At 41.3% G+C, this 21,663-nt stretch overlaps 2 protein-coding genes across 3 annotated transcripts in view; one reads left to right on the forward strand and one right to left on the reverse strand.

Moving 5' to 3' along the window:
* The window catches only part of col28a1b (collagen, type XXVIII, alpha 1b), a 21,330-nt gene extending 7,206 nt beyond the window's left edge, over positions 1–14,124 (reverse strand). Inside the window, exons 1-23 of one of the 2 annotated variants that reach the window (XM_017428570.3) lie at positions 14,016–14,124; positions 12,212–12,388; positions 9,989–10,554; positions 9,151–9,171; positions 9,000–9,059; positions 8,101–8,154; positions 7,969–8,013; positions 7,864–7,890; positions 7,734–7,778; positions 7,612–7,656; positions 5,197–5,250; positions 4,761–4,829; positions 4,528–4,596; positions 4,208–4,276; positions 3,812–3,880; positions 3,637–3,705; positions 3,366–3,434; positions 2,843–2,911; positions 1,995–2,066; positions 1,827–1,895; positions 1,680–1,751; positions 966–1,034; positions 821–889 (exon numbers count right to left, since the gene is read on the reverse strand). In XM_017428570.3, the coding sequence (XP_017284059.1) occupies positions 821–889; positions 966–1,034; positions 1,680–1,751; positions 1,827–1,895; positions 1,995–2,066; positions 2,843–2,911; positions 3,366–3,434; positions 3,637–3,705; positions 3,812–3,880; positions 4,208–4,276; positions 4,528–4,596; positions 4,761–4,829; positions 5,197–5,250; positions 7,612–7,656; positions 7,734–7,778; positions 7,864–7,890; positions 7,969–8,013; positions 8,101–8,154; positions 9,000–9,059; positions 9,151–9,171; positions 9,989–10,554; positions 12,212–12,377 (1,917 nt within the window). In that variant the 5' untranslated portion in view covers positions 12,378–12,388; positions 14,016–14,124. Of the gene's footprint in view, positions 1–820; positions 890–965; positions 1,035–1,679; positions 1,752–1,826; positions 1,896–1,994; positions 2,067–2,842; positions 2,912–3,365; positions 3,435–3,636; positions 3,706–3,811; positions 3,881–4,207; positions 4,277–4,527; positions 4,597–4,760; positions 4,830–5,196; positions 5,251–7,611; positions 7,657–7,733; positions 7,779–7,863; positions 7,891–7,968; positions 8,014–8,100; positions 8,155–8,999; positions 9,060–9,150; positions 9,172–9,988; positions 10,555–12,211; positions 12,474–14,015 lie in introns of those variants that run through there. The other variant, XM_017428571.3, reaches the window with a different exon arrangement.
* Positions 14,125–15,253: 1,129 nt separating this feature from the next.
* Positions 15,254–21,663, forward strand: part of mios (missing oocyte, meiosis regulator, homolog (Drosophila)) — a 15,573-nt gene continuing 9,163 nt past the window's right edge. Inside the window, exons 1-5 of the mRNA XM_017428640.3 lie at positions 15,254–15,367; positions 16,223–17,089; positions 17,516–18,005; positions 18,791–18,889; positions 18,964–19,218. Of these exons, the coding sequence (XP_017284129.1) occupies positions 16,271–17,089; positions 17,516–18,005; positions 18,791–18,889; positions 18,964–19,218 (1,663 nt within the window). The 5' untranslated portion in view covers positions 15,254–15,367; positions 16,223–16,270. The remainder of the gene's footprint in view (positions 15,368–16,222; positions 17,090–17,515; positions 18,006–18,790; positions 18,890–18,963; positions 19,219–21,663) is intronic.

Here is a 21,663-nt window from a genome sequence, read left to right on the forward strand (position 1 = left end):
CCCCCCCCCTTCCCTGTTGGCAAATGGTTTAGTCCAATGTGTAGAAGGAGCAACAGCTGAGCCGCTTGAGGTGGGAAGTACACAAAATACTAACTTTTAGTAAGTAGCTACTTAAAAAATAGGTGTGAGACATTTTATTTGTAGGATGAAACACATTAGCAAAGAGAATCAGACTCTTCGGTTAAGCCATGATAAACTAGCTATGAAGCTATATTTTATTTACTTGGTATAACGCGGCTATCTTAATAGCTAATTTTGATTTACGTGGTGTAACACAGCAGTTTATTCAAAGCAAGCTGGCAAATATCTCGATCAGATTTATCTCCCTAAGAGTTTGAAACGTTTCAAACGTTTTGTTGCGTTCACTCGCAGCGTGTTTGGGAGTCGAAGGAGAGGAAAGACGGAGCAGAGAAAAGAAAGAAGCTGCCTTTATCTAACAACTTAAACGTACAGCTTTTTAAAATAACAAAATAAAAGATGAATATTTTTCTAGAAAAGCCTTGGTTCTTTGAGGATTAAGTTTACGTTATGAAACCCACCTACTTCCAGGTTAATTAGTTATCTCTCTTTATACACAGCTTCCAGAATGTTATTTTTAATAAACCCTTTCTTTAATAACCCTAACCCTTAATTCATAAGAAAATTACTGTCTACCAAGTCTCTGGCAGCCTTCGTAACAATCACAATTAAATACTTATTGCATTACATTTCACTGTAACTCTGCCGACCCCCCCAACATTGTTCTTAAGAAATTTTCTTGTTTATTGTCCCCCCCAATAATGAGATGGGATTTACGATTCTAAACCCGAACAGAACCCACCTTGGGTCCGGGTAAACCGACCCCCGACTCCCCCACGGCTCCGGCAGGACCCTGTGGACCCGGTTCTCCCTGACAGAGGACAGAAACGAATGAGGAGGTGTCCAAGAAACAAGCGGCGTCTTCAGTTCGGACCACATCGGCTCACCTTGGCACCAGGAATCCCCCTGCCCGGCGGTCCGCTCAGCCCCGGCAGTCCGAGTTTTCCTGGTTCCCCCTGAGACAGAAACACTCATCAGACTTTAAACAGCTCTGGTTTTAGGTTGAAACACGGCCTTAAAAAGCAAAAAGATTCATCATGAGTTGCTTTTTTACTTAAATTTGTGCAGATTTTATCTCCTAATGATTAAAACAGCTAAACACAGAGTAGATCAAAAACACCTTTTTATAAAAATAATTAATTTCCTGTTTATATCTTTTATCTTTCCTGACTTTTCGTAGACTTCCTGTTTGTTTCTTTCTTCATCACATTCCTTTATGTTCTCCTTTTACACCTTCTCCTTTCATTATTTCCATTTTTTCCAATCTTTTCTTCGTTCAGCTTCTGTTTATTTGCTTGGGATTTGTTCTCAAAAAAACAAAATCAAATCACGGCAAAATTTCTTTGTATTCTTTTTCTGTTGTTTTGGTTTCAGGTTCCAACATTTAAGATTCGTATTTTGTGTTTTTCTCTTTACTATCAATAAATCTTTTAAGTTCTGATATTTTAACCAAACAAAAAAAGACACTATCTTTAATTAAACATGTAGCTCATCTTTATGAATGAAGCAGATAATTTACAAAAACTAGCATTGAAAAGCAACCAAAGCAAAGTTTTTATTCCAGGTGATTATATTTTTACCAAATATTTACGTTTGATTACCTTTGGCCCCGATGGCCCCTCAGGACCGAGGCGGCCTGGCTCCCCCCGGCTCCCCCTGTCCCCTTTGTCTCCCTGCCAGAGAAACAGAATTAAAATCAGACGTAAAACGTCAGAAATGTTGTTTAAATTCAACCCGTCGGGTGTTACCTTCTCACCAGCAGCTCCTTTACCAGGAGCCCCGTCAGGGCCCCTGAGGCCCGGCAAACCGGTGTCGCCCTGTCAGTTAAAAACAAATCAGAAGAAAAAAAAAAAAAGAGGATAAAGAGGAACTTCTAAAACAGACCGTAAAAAAGATAAAAGCAGATTAGATGTTACCTTTTGTCCTGGACTTCCATCTTCCCCTTGAAGACCCGGTAATCCTGCTGACCCCGGAGCTCCAGGGTCTCCCTGCAGAGAAATTACATTTAGGAATATTAAACTATCACGGTCTTATTTTTGAACGTTTTCTTGTCAAATGAATGTCAATAAATAGAATGTTTAAATATAATCTTTTCTCTTTAAAAGTCATGAATATAAATATTTATTTCTTTTTAGTGAAGGTTTTTATTTAAGAAATAAACTACAAAAAAGTTTAAGTTAAATAAAAGTAATTTAATTTAATTTTAATTTAAAGATGAACAATCTGCAGCTAAATGTTCCTTTAATGAGCTTCATCCATCCATCCAACCATCCATCCATCCATGCATCCAACCATCCATCCATCCTCCTTCATCCATCTATCCATCCATCCACCCATCCATCCATCTTCTACTGCCTCCACGATAGGAGGGTGGCGTTCCCAGTCCACCCTCACTCCTGGTTTGTGTTTATCTCCCCTGCCACTGGCTCAAACTCACCACCAGGTGGACACCTCTGCCTCCCTCTTTACCCAAGTGTCCAAAACACGGGGCTGCAGGTCTGATGACACGATTACAACATCGATCATCGACCTTTGGCCTAAGGTGGCCTGGTCTCAAGTACACTTATGGACCACCATGTGCTCGAACATGGTGTTCGATATGGACAGCCCATGCCGAGCACAGAAGTCCAGAACACAGAACCAGAAAGCATTTCTGGGACCCCCGCTGTACCCCAATGTCTTAATGTGAACAAATCGTAAAGAAAATTCTGCACAGTTTGGACAAAAGGTACAGAAAGAGACTGTGGGGACGGAGCTAACTTACTTTGGGTCCTGGTGCTCCCACCCCTCTCTCACCTGGCTGTCCAGGCTCACCTGGGGGGCCCTGATTCCCCTGAGGATAAAATTCAAACAGTTAAAATGATTATTATTTAAAAAGCAGTGCGATTTGACAAACAAGGCTGGCTGTAGTCTAAACAAACATGGCGGAAACAAACAAGTGTTGAAGCCAGAAGACGTTTCGGTGGAAATATAAAAGTGAATCTGCTGCTAAACACGAAAAAAAGGAGAAGAATCGAGAAAGACAACTGTCAGGAATAAGGATCCAGCGGGGGCGCCATAAAGACAGAGCTCAGATGAGTTTAACTTTTTAGTCTGACTTTTTATTTGCATACTTTACTCAACAAATCTGATCCGTAAATACATCTCAATGCATTCAAATTGTCAGCTCTTCCTTAGACGGTCGCCCTTGTTTTCAGCCGTGTCACAGATAAACTGAAGAACGAGACAGAGAAAGAAAAATCTGACTACAAACATCACACCGACGATGAGCGTCCCTAGGCTCTTACTTTTGGTCCTGGTATTCCAACGCCTGGAGCTCCTCTTGGTCCTGGAGGTCCAACTGGGCCCTGGTCTCCCTGAGGGACAGAATAAGATCAAAACCATCAACAACTGAAAAGAGAACAGCTGGTTTCAGTCAAGATGGCGACAAATAAAGACGTATAAAATCTGAACACTCCTTTTAGCTGCAACATCATGGAGGGACTATAAATATCTTTGCACAGATTATAGTTTTTTTTTTGTACATTTCATTATAAAAATCTGAAATCCAGTTTGTACCTTTTCACCTTGAAGCCCAAACCCAGGATCACCGACTGGACCTTGAACTCCTGGAGGTCCAAGATTACCCTTAAAACAGACATTAAAGGACCCGCTCTGAACACCGGGACCAGAAACTAGAAACACAACACATGTTGGAGAGTCCGTTTGTTTTATAATTTAATTGTTTTTCCACCTTGTCACCTTTGACCCCAACCCCGGGAAGGCCACGGTTTCCTCGTGGACCATCGAATCCTCGATCCCCCTGAAACAAAGATGACAGATTTAATGCTTTAACATTTTCTAAGCAGTTCCTTCAATTTTATGTCACGTGTCCTAAAGATAATTATTTATGTTTTATGCTTTTTGATGCTACAGAACCATTGTTGTACCAGAAAACCAGCAGTAAACATGATTAAATATCCAATTTTCCAGAAACTCTATGTTTTTAGGGGTCCGTTCGCTCCACTGTATTACAACAAAAAGTAATAAAAATGATAAAAATCTGCTAAATCAGGAAGTTTTATTGGTTGAAAAAGATGGGATATTTTGTTCTGTTTTGGTTCATGACATGGTCAACGATGTTACTCACTTTTGGCCCTGGAAACCCTTCTCCAGGAGGACCAGGGTTTCCTTGTAGTCCATGTGGTCCTGGTGGTCCCTGGAAGAGGCGCAGCTTTTATTGAAGACATATATAAATGTGTTTATGTGTGTGCCTACGTGAGCCTCGTAAAGAAAAGAGAATAAAAAAGTTCCAGGATGTTGTTAAATGGCAACAAGTGATAAAATCTTGAATCCCTGATCTGTGAGTGTCTTTGTGTCGTCCAACACACTGTTACTGTAAGACAGACCTAAAATAATCAGGACAGATCAAGAACTGGATGAACCAACAGTTGTGATATTCAGACTCACTGGTAGGCCCGGCCCTCCGATCCCAACAGGACCTGCAGCTCCTGGTCTTCCCTGAAGGCCCTTTTCGCCCTGTGAACAGCCAACATCCAGTTGTGATCAAATTATCATGGATTATTTTCACTTTAACCGTGTTTGTGAGGTACTACAGAACAAACCACTGGAATTTATTTGGATCGACTGGGATTACGGAACAGTTAAGGATGCTGGGAGTAACGAAAATGTAAAGAAATCACTTTGGTTCCTGGGAATCCGATCCTGAAGTCTCCTGCGGGTCCAGGTGCCCCTATGGGCCCTCGGTCTCCCTGCGAAAAGCAAACAGTTCAGAGTTTCCAGCTGGCAAAACGTGAAAAAAACCAAACAAAAATAAAAACAAATCAGTAATCAGCTGTGTGTGATTACTGCAGCTCCTCCAAATCCTCCCAATTATGTTTAAACCTGAACTTTAAATCGACGAAGCTGAGAACACCTGTTTTCATAAACAGCACACAGAATTTTCTACATTTCTTGGACTGGCTTTCAGGCTTTTGTGCAGCTGAAGACTATTTTACTCCTACAACCTCGAAGACTTACAGATATTTACAGTTAATTTTGTAATCTTGTGCAATAAAAGGGTGGAAATCTGATCAGTTCCTAAAATTCAAAGCATTTTGAAACCTTTAAGAGACTTACTTTCGATCCCGCTGGCCCCTCAGGACCCATGTCTCCGACTGGTCCTGTTGGACCCTGAAAAACAAAACAAAACACTCTTTAGCTTCATGAGCAACATTTTTATCTTCTGCTGGTTCTCCACGACACGGAGTAAATGACTTTTTTCCCTGTTTGGTAAAAGATTTAATCCCAAACCACAGTCTGAACGCTGAGAGCTGGACGACTTTGCTGAGGGACATAAAACAGCTGTTAAAGTTAAAAAAAAGCCACTAGCTAAAGGCCAAAAGCAGTGAAACGATCACTCAAAGCACTTTGAGTCGCCTCGTGCTGAAAAGTGCTATATAAATAAATGTACCTACCTACTTACCTAAAAGTAGCAAAAGGCTAGCTACAAGCTAAAAGAAGTTAAAGGTTCGCTGAAAGCTAAAGTAATAAACCACTGGTGAAAAGCTAAAAGTAGCAAAAGGCTAGCTACAAGCTAAAGTAATAAACTACTCGTGAAAAGCTAAAAGTATAAAAAGGTTAGCCGAAAGCTAGAGTAATAAACCACTGGTGAAAAGCTAAAAGTAGCAAAAGGCTAAACATCATCTAAAAAAACAAAATCTAAAAGCAATAAAATGTTGCTGAAAGAAACAGAAGGCTAACTAAAAGCTAAAAGAAGTTAAATGCTAGTTATTACTTAAAGTATTAAACTGCTAGTTAGAAGCTAAAAGTATCAAAAGGTTAGCTAGAAGCTAAATTATTAGAACAGTAAAAGTAGAAAAAGGCTAAAAGCTAAAATCTAAATAACAAAAATAGCATGAACAGAGAAAAATCGAGCCGGTAGCTCGATTTTTCAGAGAAAAATGTTTTTAACCGAAGAGATCTCGGTGTATTTCTACAGGGAAAATATTTTTACATAAAGTTAAATACTTTGAAAAGTATAAAAGTGTAGAAATCTAAAGGTTACAGCAGCCATCTCCTGAATGAGCTGAACGTTTTCATACATGAATGGCTAAAATAGCTTAAAGTGAAGTGAAGAGAAGTGAGATTTATTAGTACTTTTCAGCAAGGCGATCCAAAGTGCTCTACAACAGAAACAAAAACAGAATCCAATACAGAAAAAAACACAAAAGAAAAATACAACAATCATGTATTCTAAATGAATCAAGTATAATCTAAATGAAACATAGGATAATCTAAACAAAATCACTAAAACAGACATATCTAAGCATGAGCTGAGATAGTCAAATAATCTAAATCAGATAAACTAAACATATCTAAACATGAAATACAATGAAACACAAAAAAAGGAAAACACATCAATCATGTATATTCTAAAATAATCAAGTATAATCTAAATGGAATATAGGATAATCTAAAAACCAGACATATCTAAGCATGAGCTGAGATAGTCAAATAATCTAAATCAGATAAACTAAACATATCTAAACATGAAATACAATGAAATCCCCCCCCCCCCCCAAAAAAAAAAAAAAAAGGAAAACACATCAATCATGTATATTCTAAAATAATCAAGTATAATCTAAATGGAATATAGGATAATCTAAAAACCAGACATATCTAAGCATGAGCTGAGACAGTCAAAATAGTAGCTAAAATAAACAACAATTAGGAATCTAACAATATCTAAAATATGAGCTAAGATAAACTAAACCAAACTAAATGTACAGAACTAAACTAAGTGTACAGGGAGGGTAAATAAGCTAAAACATGAGAATGCTAAACTGTGTGCAGAAATAGTTAGACTGCGAAACCATATGAAAAAATAAAAAAGCGTGAATGGTGACAGGCTTCCTGTTTTCTGACCAACATCAGGTCCGAAACCGCCTCAGAAGATAAAAGTTGAACAGGTTTGAATTAGAGTGACGCCTTCGTCCCGGTCGACTCTCGGGCCACAGAATAACAAGGTTTAGCCGCTCCGCGCCAGGAGCCCAGAAAAGGAGGAATGATGAGCAGGTTCTTGCACTAATCCCACCACACAAAGTGTGTTTCTGCAAAAGAATAATATCCTGCAAGCCTGGATTCACAGCTTTGGTGTCAGGATTACCCATAATCCAATATTCACATTCCATTAGTGCAGAGCTGAGTAACACTTCCATTTTTCACACCGAACAGAGGCAAAACAGGCCGTCTGAAGTGGATAAAACCTGATGTTTCTGTATGAATGTGTCTCACAGGCGGCAGACTGTGGACGCCAAATGTATTCTCACCACGAACAAAAAGTCACAGACGCTTTCAAACTCAACTGAAAGCTGAAAACCAGCTTCTCGGACCCGATCATCAGCAGCTAAACCCTGATAACCAGCAGCTAAATCAGCTAAAACCTGATAGTCCTAAACTGAAACCTGCTGTGAAGCAAAGCAGGAAGAAAAATCAACAGAAGCCAGTCAAAACTCTTTCAAAATAAAACAGTGAAACCTCTGGACGCTCTACCTGTTCTCCTTGTGGTCCTGGTGGTCCTGCTGGTCCTTCTGCTCCCTGCAAGACAACATTTAACTCGTCACAAACAATCGGCGCCACATTCGTTGACGTATGTGAGTAAAAACCAAGCGTACAGCGTCACCCTTTTCTCCGGGAGCGCCGCACTCTCCTCTCTCCCCCTGCAAACACCGACCGACACATGAGCTCACTTTGAGAGGAGAAATACGGATCGGCTTCGGGCTGAAACACCGCGCCGTCACTCACCTTGTTGCCTTTATAACCCGGACGCCCCTGGAAAAGGGTTGAAAGTTATTGTTTAATCAGGATGTTCCTGAGAAGCTGAGTGAAAGAAACAGAGACTTTTTTTACCTGACGGCCGTCACTTCCAGGCTGACCATTAAATCCAGGCTCGCCCTTTAAAGAGAACACAGCTCACACTCAGCCGCACAGAAACAGACACCGAAACGCTTCAGAAATGCTTCATTTGACGTAATACTTAACCCTCGCTCCTTTAAGACCGAGTAGCCCCCTGTCTCCTGGATCTCCTTTTCTACCCTGCTCACAGGATGGAGATAAAAACAAACCGTCAGCTCATCAAACATCAACGTTACGTCAAAGTTTAAAGCTCATCTTTAGGCCTGCGTCTGTTTGAAACAGGCTTATGCCACAATTTAATCAAATCAACAAGCAGAGGAGAAAATATAAAAAATAAGTTTCATCTAAATAAAAAACCTGTTGCATACATAATTGCAAAAAAGTAGCATAATTTCTGCAGATGACGTGCAAATTGCTCACAAAGTGTTTCAATTATGTCTCAGTTTTATTGCAATTTATTGTTTTTTTTGTCTCCAATCAATCTGAATTTTGTATCAAAGGTCTCACACTCTTTCTGACTCATGAAACTAAAATAAGACGGGTTTGAGACTAGTTCGAGATGAGTTTGAGACAGGTTCCTGCGACAACTCTATGACTATTTTGACAGAAAATTTGTTCGACAGATTTTTCAAACAAGTTCAAAGTTTCTGAGAAACGAGAGCGAAGCCTCTGCTTTTCACGCTAAGAAAACCAAGAATCTTCGTAACCCTTTTGAAACATTTTGGAGATTCTCCTGCAACACCCAGCTCTAAAGTATAAGATTTGTTTTAAGTCCAACCTTGGCCGTCTTGCATTTCATATTTCTATTTTCCTTTATTTTCTTTTGAAGCAAACCAAGACAGTTTTTTTAAATTTAGGTGTTAAAGCACTTTGTCTTTGTTAAGCCCTAAAGTAGACATTAAAACATTATTATTACAAATCCAGAATTATGTATAGTATCCATTGTGTTAAAGCCAATCAGCATCTGATGCTAAACTTCAAAGTTTGTCACACGAAGCTGGACAAGTTTGTCCTAGGAGACTCACAGGATTTCCAGGAGGGCCTCTGTCTCCTTTTTCACACAAACACACCTGGTTCTGCGAACACTGACGGAAAACAAACGGAGAGAATTTAGTGAATTTATTGACGGCGAGTAGTCTAAGAGGTAAAATGAATAAATTTTATTTCCAAACTCACCCCTTCAAGAGCGACTGCTCTCTGAATGAAAGAGACGTGAGACAAAAAGAGTCAAAATTAATTCTGTCAACAGGAAATGATGTCCCCAGCCCAGTCCTGCACGTTTTCCTGCTCGATACATTCAGAGGTTATTTCCTCGTTTAAAGCTGGAAACATCTAAAACATGAAGGACAGTGGGACATGAGGACTTCTGTCCTGTCTATCATCTGATCGTGACTCCTTCAGTTTGTGAGGCAGGAAAAGAATCCTGAGTCTCACTTTCCAGTTTAACCTTCTTCCCTGAATCTAAGGATTAAAACTGTTCTTTCCTAGTCCATCATGAGGACAGAGACCGGTCCACCCTGAGGACACGGAGGCAGGTCCACCCTGAGGACACGGAGGCGTGGCTCAACACAGGACTCAGCTGTTCACCAACACCCCAAGGAGAAGGGACGCTCTTTGGAGGACCAACATGTTCATATTTTGGACCAAGAAGACAGATGGTTTGAGAGGAGGTGAAGGACGTTATTTATGTGAAACAAGAACAAACAAGTTTAACCTCCCGGGACCACAAGGGCTTCTCCACCTCTCTCTTCTGAGGGCCTCAGGAGGGTTAAAGAGATTTCTCAGATTTTAATTTTCTAAAACCTAAATTGGAGCATTCAGCCTGATCTCCAGTCAGTTTCACTCTAATCAACACCTTCATTCAAAGTGTGGAATATTTGTTGACTTTTAGGAAGAAATGAGAAGTTTAATAGATTTATATCCTCTACGGTTTGTCCCCTCACAACAAAAACCCTGAAGCTGCTTCATGTCGTAGATGTTCCTCTGCTCCGTCAGACCCAACCGGAACCCTCACCATCTCTCTGAGCAGCTTCTCGTCCAGCTGAGGGTCCTGCAGACTTTGGACGAACTGCTGAGCAGGGGAGCTGGCGATGGCGCGGAGCTTGTCGTTGTTCTCGCTCTGCTGGGCCACGTCCGACAACCCGATGGTGAAGAACCTGATGCCGCGACCTTTGGCCTCTGCCGCAGCCACTAACACGTTCGGGTTGCGCGGATGGTCGACTCCGTCGGTCATCAGCACCGCCACCCTGACGCTGTCTTTGGGCGTCTCCTGCATCAGTAGCAGGGAGGCGTTGGTGATGGCGAAGGTGGTGTAGGTGCCTTGGCCGATGTAGCTCATGGTGTTGACTCTACCGTGAAAAGAATCCAGGTCATTCCAGTCTGTGAATCTGTGCTCGACGGACACGGAGCTGCTGAACTGAAGCGCCGCCATCCGCACCTCGAGGGCCCAGCCGGCCACCTGCAGCGCGGAGAGCCGGGTGCTGAATCTCAGCACGAAGGCCTTCTGCTGCTCAAACAGGAGCAGCTTGGCGCTCTCAGAGCTGTCCAGGATGAAGGCCACCTCCAGGGAGCACGCTGGACCTGAAAAAGAAAGGTTTCAACTTTTAAACAGGGCTGGAGACGGCAGGTGATAATGTTTACGCCTGTGTCTGTCTGACCTTCAGGAAAGTCATGAAGCACTTGAAACATTTTAATGAAGCTTGCAGGAGAAACTCCTTGGTTGCACATCTTCAGCTGATTGCTTTTTCAAAAATAACCAAACTACTTCTGCACACTTTGTGCTAATTTAACCGTTCAGATGCAAAATAACACGCTATGACTCAAAATATGCAACTTTATTTACAAAATCTTTATTCAGGGAACTATATGAAGAAGTCATTTTCCTTAAAAAAACATTCTTCCCTTTCTGCTTCAGCACACTGGCTCTGTTTTTGTCTTTTTAAGCTCATTTTAGCCTTTAGCTATAGATTTGTTAATTGGGTGTCAAACCCAGTGAAGCAAGGGGGCCAAAATTAAAAGTTTGGTCCTATCCAAGGGCCAATCACGATCAATATTTATTAAGAATTACATAAATTAATTGGTTTTAGATGTATTATGTCAAATCATTCATACAGAAATATCAGTTACCTTTTCCCAGTTACAGATTATACAGAATTTAGAGCAAACAGACTTTAATGAACACAGACAAATAGATCAAACTTCAAAAAGCTCATCATTAGCTGTCATTTCTTACGCCTCACTCAGCTTTTAAATGAAGTTTTTTAACATGAAAACAGATTTTTTTAAAAAGCCATCAACAAAACCTGATCATACAGAAATTAAAACTATATATTGTTGGCTTCTAAGTCACTGTCAAGAGAAAACTTCACTAATTAGGCTCAGTTTTTTTTAAGCAAAAGAAGAATTAAAGACTCGATCTGCCCCAGACTAGAGGGCCGGATCTGGCCTGCGGGCCTTGAGTTTGACACGTGTGTGTTAATTAAAGTTTTTGGCAATGTTTTTGCTAATTTAGCTAGGTTTGTTTATTTTAGCCAACAGGTCCTGTTTTGCTTTTCTTCTTGTTTTAACTTTAGTGTCTTCTTTGGCGCTCAGCATTCAGTTTCACAGAAATCCCAACTTCCTGCAGTTTGTTTCCGTTTTAGTCTGAAGACGTCGGAACTCAAACTGAAGCAGGTGAAGGTCGGTCCAGGAGGCGTGAAGGTGTCTTCATGCTGGTATGATGGACCTTCATGTTTGCCTGAAGTGGCATCAGAACTACAGATTCTGTAGTTAAAGATGGGCCTATTATGGGTGGTGGGACATCTGGCGGTTTACACACCCATAAACTCTGTGAAAAGTGCTTCCAGTAGTTTGAACAAGATGACAAAGACTTCAGAGAGTCAACTCGGCCCCAAAGGGATGTGCTGAAAAAACAAGTCTGATCCACAGAGGCCCCGTCTCACAGCTTTCAGGACATGAAGGATTTGCTGCTAATGTCACGGTGCCTGATACCTCAGGGCTGTCCTGCAGCGCTCATATGGATCAGGGCTGTTTGCTGCTTTTTAAAGAGGCTCTTTTGGTTTTAATGTCCAGTGCTTTTTATCACACACGGAACAATTACAGGAAAAATCTGAAAACACAACATGCAGCTGAACGTTGGGCTTCAGCTTATGGAAATAAAAACAAAAGAAAGCAAAAATCACTGGAATGAATTTATGTTGAAGCGGTCAAACAAATCAATCATTTCCATCACCCTCACCTGCAGCCTGTGGAGACTTCTTATTATAGTCGTTTCCTCCGTCATCAAGCTGCTTGTAGTTTTTCCTGCGTGCCGTCTTTCTCCTCTGGCCAGTGGCGTCGTGAAGAAGAGCAAACAGCAGAAGGCAGAGCCCCGGACCTCTGCTCAGGCTTCTCTGCAGCAACATCTCAAACCAGGCTGTGAAAACAGACCAATTCCCTCAGATTAGAATTGAAACGCGCTTCATAAAACCCCCAAACATGGTTAAAGACCTGCAACCACCAAACTCTAATTTAAAACAGAAAAAGGAGGTTTGTGATGAATGATGCTACTGTCGGAGCATTACAAGCACATACATGTAGAGTAGAGGTTAAGACTGAAAGTCAAGTCAAGTCAAGTCAGGTTTATTTATATAGCGCTTTAAAAACAGGTTTAAAACTGCACCAAAGTGCTTTACAAGAACAACAAGAACAGAATTTAAAATAAAACAAGGTATAAATACTACTTCAATGAATAAAAGTGAGTTTTTAAAAGCAATTTGTCGGCAGATCTGATCTGGAAAGGTATATTATTCCATAAAACCGGAGCTGCTACAGAAAAAGCCAGATCACCTTTCTTCTTGAGACGGGGAACTGTCAATAACAGCTGATTATTTGAACATAAGGTTCTCTGCACAGACTGATGTTTTAAAGATTTATAAGTTAATAAAAGAATCTTAAAATCTATACGATAAAAGACAATGTAAAGAGGCCAGTGTCGGCCTTATATGGTCAAACTTCCTGGTTCCTGTAAGAAGCCGCGCCGCTGCATCTGTGATTTATCCATGTGACGATATAAAGAATTACAATAATCCAAACGAGCAGCAATAAAGGCACGGATCAGTCCTTCAAAGTCCTTAAAACAAAAGTAAGATTTAACTTTAGCTAAAATCTGCAGATGGTAAAAACTTGATTTAACGACAGAGCTGACCTGTTTATCGAGCTTTAAGCTGCTGTCAAAAGTAAAACCAAGAATCAAGTCTGGATTTGTAGTTTGTTGACTTTGACCAAATAATATAACTTGAGTTTTATTTTGATTTAAGTAAAGAAAATTTTGTTCCATCCAGGATTTGACATCCTGTCAGGAGCGGAAGAGATTCATTTGTACCATTTTGTAGCGTAAAAGGCAAGTAAATCTGGACGTCAGCCGCAAAGCAGTGAAAAGAGACATTAAATTTGTGGAAAATCTGACCAAGAGGCAATAAATATAAGATGAATAAAATGGGCCCTAAAATTGAGCCTTGGGGGACACCATACATTAAAGGTTTGGCCTCAGAACAGCATTGGTTGAGATGAACTGAGAAAGTAGGATTTAAACCAGGCTAATACTTGGCCTCTCAGGCCAACACATTGCCTTAATCTATGTAAGAGAATCTGATGAGTGTCAAATGCAGCGCTCAGATCCAAACGTTTTAAAGCTGCATCGTTGCCTGAATCAACTGTTGGAAGATCGTTATACACTCGAAGTAAAGCTGTTTCAGTGCTATGAGCAGCTTTAAACCCAGACTGAAACTTCTCACTTGTATTATTGTCTTTTAAGAACCTTTCAAGCTGAATAAAAACTAATTTTTCAAGAACCTTAGATAAAAAAGGAAGCTTAGAAATGGGTCTAAAATTTGCAGCACACTTGAATCTAGATTAGGTTTTTTAAGAATTAACGGGACATAGCCTGATTGCAATGAGGCATTTATCACCGTAAGGATGTATAAACCAGAAGTAAGAAAAATGTCCTTTATCACGACTAAATCAAATTAAAACCTCCTAAATGCAGTGGGAAGTTGTCTTACCTCATTTAGTTGCGGTCAGTGCTGGCAGTCCGGTTGAGCCGAGTGTCTCTGGGAGGCATTTTGGCCCCGCTGACGGTCTGGGGTCTCTAAAAACCAGACTGAGATCAACTGAGGGCCATCAGAGGAGCTGATACGCTGTGGCTCAGCGCCAGGATTTCAATCAGCTACGGATGAGCGGGACTCATTTGGGCTGAGCTAACACAAGTCAGTAACCGCTACATGCGGGCAGACTATACATAACAAATAAATTATATTGTAGATTATTTTGGCTATCCAGCCAACCAACCAAGGCATTCTTTTAACTTAAATATGTTTCCTGTAATCACACTTGTGTTTCCAGCCTTAATTACCTCTAAACTCAGGATTTATGTCTCAACTCTTAATGTGGGTAGGGTTTTTTTTTTAAACATTTAAGGCTTTTAAATGCTAATGTTATTAATGGAAAAGTAAAATCAAACTAACAAGAAATAAGTATGTGTTGTGAATGACTTTCAGCTACTACCACATCAAATTTTAGCCTAGTTATGACCAGTTTTGTATTTTCTAAGGTTGATCATCTGCTATTTTGAGTTAAACTGACTCTAAAAGCTAATCGGTTTCATTCAATGAGCCAGTAGGTCATGGGATATTTTGCTAACAAACAAACAGAGTTGAGCCCAACAGTTAATGTTAAAGTTTTAAGCTCGATAAGAAGCACTGGGAGGATGTGTTGTGAACGACTCTCAGCTACTACCACGTCAACTTTAGCTCAATATCTGTAAAAACCTACTGAATTACAGCCATTCTTGTGCTGTCTGAAATCACCTGGCTGTGGCATACATCTTGAATTAAAAAAAGTTAAAGAGTTGTTGGGCTGTATTTAGTGGATTATTTGGTGAAAATTTCCATAAAATCCTTTAAGTGGTTCATGAAATATTTTACTAACAGACATGCAGAATAGACAATGCAATATGCACTCAGAATATGCTTTTGGGATCAGTCTCAGCTACTACTACACCAAATTTTAGCTCAATGTTTGTCTTATCAACAATATAAGTTATGTTCAAAATCACAGCTAGCACACAAACTCAACAAAAATACAAATACAGCTGTGCCACTGCATGTATTCAAACTACCAAAGTAAATTGAAACTTAAAATAGATTTTACAGTAATTTAAATCTTTGTTTTTAATTATTATTTTTGCTCCTGTATTCTTTGAACACTCTGCGCCCTCTGGTGGTCCTCCTGACGCTTCAAGGCGGAACCTTTTTATTTTCATCAACCCGGATTTGTTTTGATGTGGCACACAACATCTGTTCGCGACATGTGTGCATCAACACCGACCTCGCTCGCTCGTTTAAACTTTCTTTATGTAAGTACCAAGTTGCTGTTGAGTTATATTTGCTCTAATTGTCACGCGGAGACAAATATTTTCGACTTTTCTGTTTAAACCGTTTGAGGGTGAAACGTTTTTTCCTCGTGCCTCAAACATTAGCATTAGCTCAGTGAAGTTAGCATGCCGTTAAAGTTTGAACTTTTCTTTCAACTAACTGGTGGAACGCCTTTTTTCAGTAAATTTCCACAACATTTAAACACATAATTCCTATTTTGTTTATGAAGTTATCAGTCCTGCTAGCTGGTTATCATCGTATCGATGATTTATCTGTTTTAAAATCAGCCGCAGAGATGCTGCTTCGTCTGATTTATTCACACTTTGACTTTAATTTGACGTGTTGGTGAGCTCTCAGAGAGTCACATGTCTAAGAGTCTTTGAGCAACACTGAAGCATTCTTGAAGCAAAGTTAAAACTGGGTGATCCAGCTGTCATTTCTGTTTTATTTTTTGTGCTCAGTGTTTCTAACCTTCTAATCTTTTAGTGACCTTGATGAATATTTCTTCACGATTTCTGAAGATCTTTGAAGGTTTTTCATTCCTGTGCACAGTACCGTAGAATCCTGTCTTAAGGAGGGGGACATTTTAAACTGCTTTGTGAAATTTGGACTTTGTTTAAAAGGTGCTGTAAAATGTAGATCATTGATTTAAACATTGACAAATGAAAAGATGCTGCTGACGAGACAAAACACGAGTTGTCTGCAACGGAATAAAAGTCATGTATACATGCTTATTGTTTTGTTATCATCTCACTTTTTTGTTAGTTTTATGAGTATAAAATTCATTTGCTATCACTAGTATTCATCCCTTTGTGTTTTATTTGTCATGTTTTCAGGCTGGAGAAGGCACACTCCTCTGAAACCCGTCAAGCTGCTCCTGAATCATGAGTGGCTCAAAGCCAGACATCCTGTGGTCTCCCCACCACCCGGACCGCTACGTCATCTGTGACTCTGAACTGGGACTGTATCGCATTGGACCTGTGGGCAGCACAGAGACGAAGCCGGGCACTCTGTCGCTCTCCGAAGAAACTGCTGCTACGTTACTAGCCATAAACTCCGACACTCCTTACATGAAATGTGTGGCCTGGTACCCGAAGCACGAGCCTGAGTGTTTACTCGCTGTGGGACAAGCTAACGGCAGAGTTGTCCTCACTAGTTTGGGCCAGAGCCACAACTCTGCGTGTAAAGAGCTGGTGGGGAAAGAGTTTGTGCCCAAACACGCCCGTCAGTGCAACACTTTAGCCTGGAACCCTGTGGACAGCAACTTACTGGCTGCTGGGTTGGATAAACACAGGGCAGACTTCTCTGTCCTTATATGGGATATCAGCAGCAAATTTGCTCCAGAGACCAGCGTAGCAGCTGAGAAGATCCGCCTGTCATCCGTGGATTTGGACTCGAGCACAGTGGTGACTAAGCCGCTGTATGAGTTGGGCCAGAACGATGCGTGCCTCTCCCTCTGCTGGCTGCTTCGGGACCCAAAGCTGCTCTTAGCTGGCATGCACCGAAACCTCGCAATATTCGACCTGAGAAACACGAGCCAGAAAATGTTTGTCAACACCAAGGCCATCCAGGGGGTGATGGTGGACCCGCACTTCCACGACCGTGTGGCGTCCTTCTTCGAGGGACAGGTGGCCATTTGGGACCTGAGGAAGTTTGAGAAGCCTGTGCTCACGCTCACAGAGCAGCCCAAACCTCTCACTAAGGTATGAAGGTGACCTTTTATTTTAAAGGTACTGTTTTTGTTTTCACTGTAAATGCTTTGCACTACTACTTTCCTGTTTGTTTATTATTCTGTATGTTGTTTGCAGAGTTTGTGTTATTTTAGCCGTTCATAGATCAAAACGTTCAGTTCACTCAGGAGATAAGTGCTGTGACTTTTGGGTTTTGTAACTTTTTTAAACCTTTTAAAATAATATATAACTACTGTATATTCACAAATACTTTCCCTGTAAAAATGCATCAAGATGTCTTCAAAACCTTCAAAGCTATTAGCTAGCATTTTGCTACTTTTAGCTTTAACGTCTCAGAAAATTTCATCATTCATTCAGTTTTTAGCATTCACCTATTTTTCTGTAGTTTAAATCCTTTTCGTACTTCAGATTTTAGTTTGAATGATTTCTCGTTCTCAGGTGGCGTGGTGTCCAACTCGTACGGGACTTCTCGCCACTCTCACCCGTGACAGCAACATCATCCGGCTGTACGACATGCAGCACACTCCCACGCCCATTGGCGACGAGACGGAGCCCACCATCATCGAGCGAAGCGTGCAGCCCTGCGAAAGCCAGATCGGCAGCTTCGCCTGGCACCCGTCCTCCCAGAACCGCATGGTGGTGGTGTCGGCGACCAACCGGGTCATGACCGACTTCACCGTGTTCGAGCGCATCTCTCTGGCCTGGAGCTCCACCACGTCTCTCATGTGGACGTGCGGCCGGCACCTGTACGACTGCGTGGAGGACTCGGCTGAGGGAGCCGAGAGCGCGGCGGAGAAGGACATCGCCACCAAGATGAGGGAACGGGCTCAGTCCAGGTACGGACACGATACGGTCCAGGTGTGGAGGAACCACCTGCTGGCAGGAGGGAACGACCCCCAGCTCAAGTCTTTATGGTCCGACCTCTGTTATATCCTTTCACAAGATGAAGTAAATCGGGTTTTTAAATTAGTGTTAAACAGCATGTTAACCTCCAAAGGTTTCTACACTTTTTCTGTGACAGATTAATTTCATTATTTGCACCTTTTCAGTAGAATTAAGTTGTTTGACAAATAAAATGTTAGCAAGTGACGCAAAACCAGTTTAGTTTAGAGCGAGAAGAAGCTCAAAACTGTGTTTTTATTTATTTGTACCTGAGAGCTTCCAGGTTTTTAAAGCTCTGCATGAAAATTACTGAAATAAATAAGCAGCTACTTAAAAAATTTGTGGTTTCTTGTCTTGGAAGGTAAAATCTGAGCTCTAATTGAACAATTTGGACAAAAAAAGGTTATCAGTGAACACAGCAGAGTAACATATATTTTGTCAAATGCTGTTTCTCAGCTTTCCCAGCACTGTTTCTTTTCTTATAATCTAAAATTCTGAACATATTTAAAATCATCTCTTTTCCAAAAGCTGCGTGTTACTTTTTGAAAAGTAATGTTAATCAGAAATAGATGTATTGAAATTTTTTGTGGGCATTTTGTCCATGAGGAATTGATGGAAATGCAATTTTTTTCTTATTGAAAAGAAAATATTTTGGTTTTGCTAAGAAGTTTGAGCTAGAATTTTTATAGTTTGTGCTGATTTCCCACTTTATTCTAAACCTCTTTGGTCAGAACTGGAGTGAAACCAGTTTCAGACGTGTTCACATGTTTTACATGGTTTAACATTTTGTCTGGAGTGGAAAATGAGTTCTGATTCCTATGCAAGCGTCACATATGAAGCAGTGTGCAGAGGACCTGGAGCTGAAGCTGCAGGGGAACAAACAGTCTGTGGTTTATTCTGGCATCAAGAACATCGTCAAGACCAGCTCAGGTAAGGAAATACAAAATGAAATATTTGTAAAGGAGTTTAGCAGCCATGTTGTTGAGTTTCCTGTTCCTGTGAAGGCACGACAGAGAGCCGCAGGTGCTGGAGCGGCTCGGAGCGACAGGCGGACGCGCCGCGCTTCCACAGCGAGGAGCGCTGCCTCGCCCTGCGGCTCTGCGGCTGGATCAGCCGCGGCCCCGACATCAACGTGGAGCCCTTCCTGCGGTCTCTGGAGCAGGAGCGCGAGTGGGAGCGGGCGGCTGCCATCGCTCTGTTCAACCTGGACATCCGCCGCGCCATCCAGATCCTCAACAAGGGAGCCACAGCTGAGAAGGGTGAGCGCAGAAGAAGGTTAAAGGTCGTCCTGTCGGTCACTTGTTGCTGTTTATTGCTGTCAAGTTCCAAAAGCAGGAATCATTCACCTGCTGCAGTCCTGTATTTATTTAGCAGAAGAGCTGAAAGTAACGAGAAAATTGCGATTTCTGCAAAAACGCCGTGTGGATAGCAGAGCAGGAGCTAATGTTAGCAGAACTGTAGCTAAAAGCTAAACATGGACCAAATGGAGCCAGTACGCTGAAGCAGACTTAAAAAAATGTCTAAGGGGAATGTTATTTTAAATAAAGTTTTGAAAAGTCACACAGAAAAGTTTGGATTGATGAACGGCTGAAATAGCTTCAAGTTTGCAAAAGTATTCGTACAGACAAACAATAAAAACAGGAAAACAAAGGTGTGAAGGCTGAGTTAGCTTTCAGGCTGTCAGGAAAACGTCTCACGTTCCTGACGTGGCTGAGAGATTTCCCTCCCAGAAACTCCACATGGATGTTTCTCCCACCAAGGAAACATTTGTTTTACTGACCGCAACAAAACACTGAAACAGCCTGAGGCTCAGGGTCACAAATATTAGTTAAACCTTTAACCTTTGAAGCCTTATTAACATGAGAGATAATAGAATATGTAGCTGAGGCTGACGCGAAATCGCAACTTTGTCCAAAACACCGCAACTTTAACCCAATATTTATTGTTTCTAAAGTGATTCGCTACTGTTTCTGCGGTCTAGTCTCTTCTTTGTGGGTTTGTGTAGCGAGGAATACAAAATAACCCCAAATAACTCAGGAAGAAGACACGTGACGTCACTTCCTGTTAACATCAGAATGCCGGGAGCGTGCAGGAGCAGCGACCGAAGCCAAAATGTGCGCTAATGCTTCACATTTGCCCACAAAGATTTCAGCAAACCAGTTTCCTTGTTGGTAATTATCTTACAAAACTAGGAAGGATTTTTGGTTTATATATTAAAAGTTATGGTTGTTTATTGATTTTAGTAATAAAAAAAACCCCGCAACTTTTAGGAAAATGCCCCGCGGAATCAGGCATTTTAGCCCAACAATCACAAAAAATGCCCGTGAAATCCTGGAGGGACTGGTTATAGTGTTCGGAGTGCTTTATAAATGAAGTTTGGTTGAATTTTAATTTCCAGATCCGAGGTTGTTCTTATAAAGTCAGCCTCAGCCTGGAGGCCGATGTTTTCATCCGTGTTGTTGTGAGCAGAAGCATGTTTGGATGCAGGGATTATTCAGTGACAGTGATGTAATCTGTGGACCTAACCGAGCATTATCATTAAACCAAATAAAGTTAGATTCCTGAGGGGAGGAAACGAAAACGAGGAATCTCAGAAATGTGGCAGCATGTTTTCCACCACAGAGCAGAGCTTTTCACACCGAGGTTAAATGAAAACGCGGAGGGAATGCTGATGTTTACGTACGAGCGGCGAAGGAAAATGTCACCGATGTGGCGTGCGTTCTAACGAGCGTGACGGACGGAGGCATTCATTAGATGAGGTGTGTCGACGTTTCAGACAGTTCCTCCAGTAAGTGAAGTCTGTCTGATCCCAGAGTTCACGTTTCAACAGAAAATTAGAGCTGAGTTTAATTTGACTCGATCCGGATCGTAAAATAAAAATAATGACTTTAACTGGATCAGATGTTCTTACAGCTTAAACCTGGAGACGTGTCAAAGGTCGTGACCCAGACAGGAAGGAGGACAAACAGCTGACCTGAATGTCCAAGAATTAAAACAGAAACATAAATTATCCTCTTATTATCACCCGCCGCGATGAGGTTTTTGCCCGTGTCTGTTAGCAAAATATCTCACCAACCACTTGGCGGGTTTTAATGAATCTCTCGGAACGTAATCATTGGAAGTACATCTACAAATGATTAACTTTTAAGATGGCCGCCACAGCCAACTGACCTTAGGAAACACAAAAACAGCTGTGAGTTAGTTATTTTACAGATATGGAGCTGAAACTTGGAGTGGTAGGAGCTGAGACTGATCCCAACACGTGGAGCCAGATCTTTGCTTTGAACTCCGTCTGTTAGCAAAATATCTCATCAACCACCTGACAGATATCAGTGAAAGTCTGAGTCAACCCAATTCAAGATGGCCACCGCAGCTAATCAACATCGGCCAACACAAACATCTCGTTTCTTAGTGTTTTTCTCAGCGTAAAATGATCTCAGTTAAACTAAAATCTAGGATTTTAATTTATTCTTCAACAGTCTGTTATAAAAACCAAAATGGCCGACTCCCACTGGCGGTTCTTTGGTTTGTTCTGATCATCTGCTGGCTTCGGCTGGTTTTTAGAGTGAAGAATATTTAAAAACGAAATGAAAGGATTCAATATGAAACAGTCTGCTCTGTTGTCTTTGTTCACATTTCTTCCCAGTCTGTCAAAAGTTACCTAAAGTGAGTGTGTATGAAGTGCTGTTCCCCCCCCCCCCCCC

This window comes from Kryptolebias marmoratus, linkage group LG16 (assembly GCF_001649575.2).
Source record: "Kryptolebias marmoratus isolate JLee-2015 linkage group LG16, ASM164957v2, whole genome shotgun sequence".
Taxonomy (NCBI): Eukaryota; Metazoa; Chordata; class Actinopteri; order Cyprinodontiformes; family Rivulidae; genus Kryptolebias; species Kryptolebias marmoratus.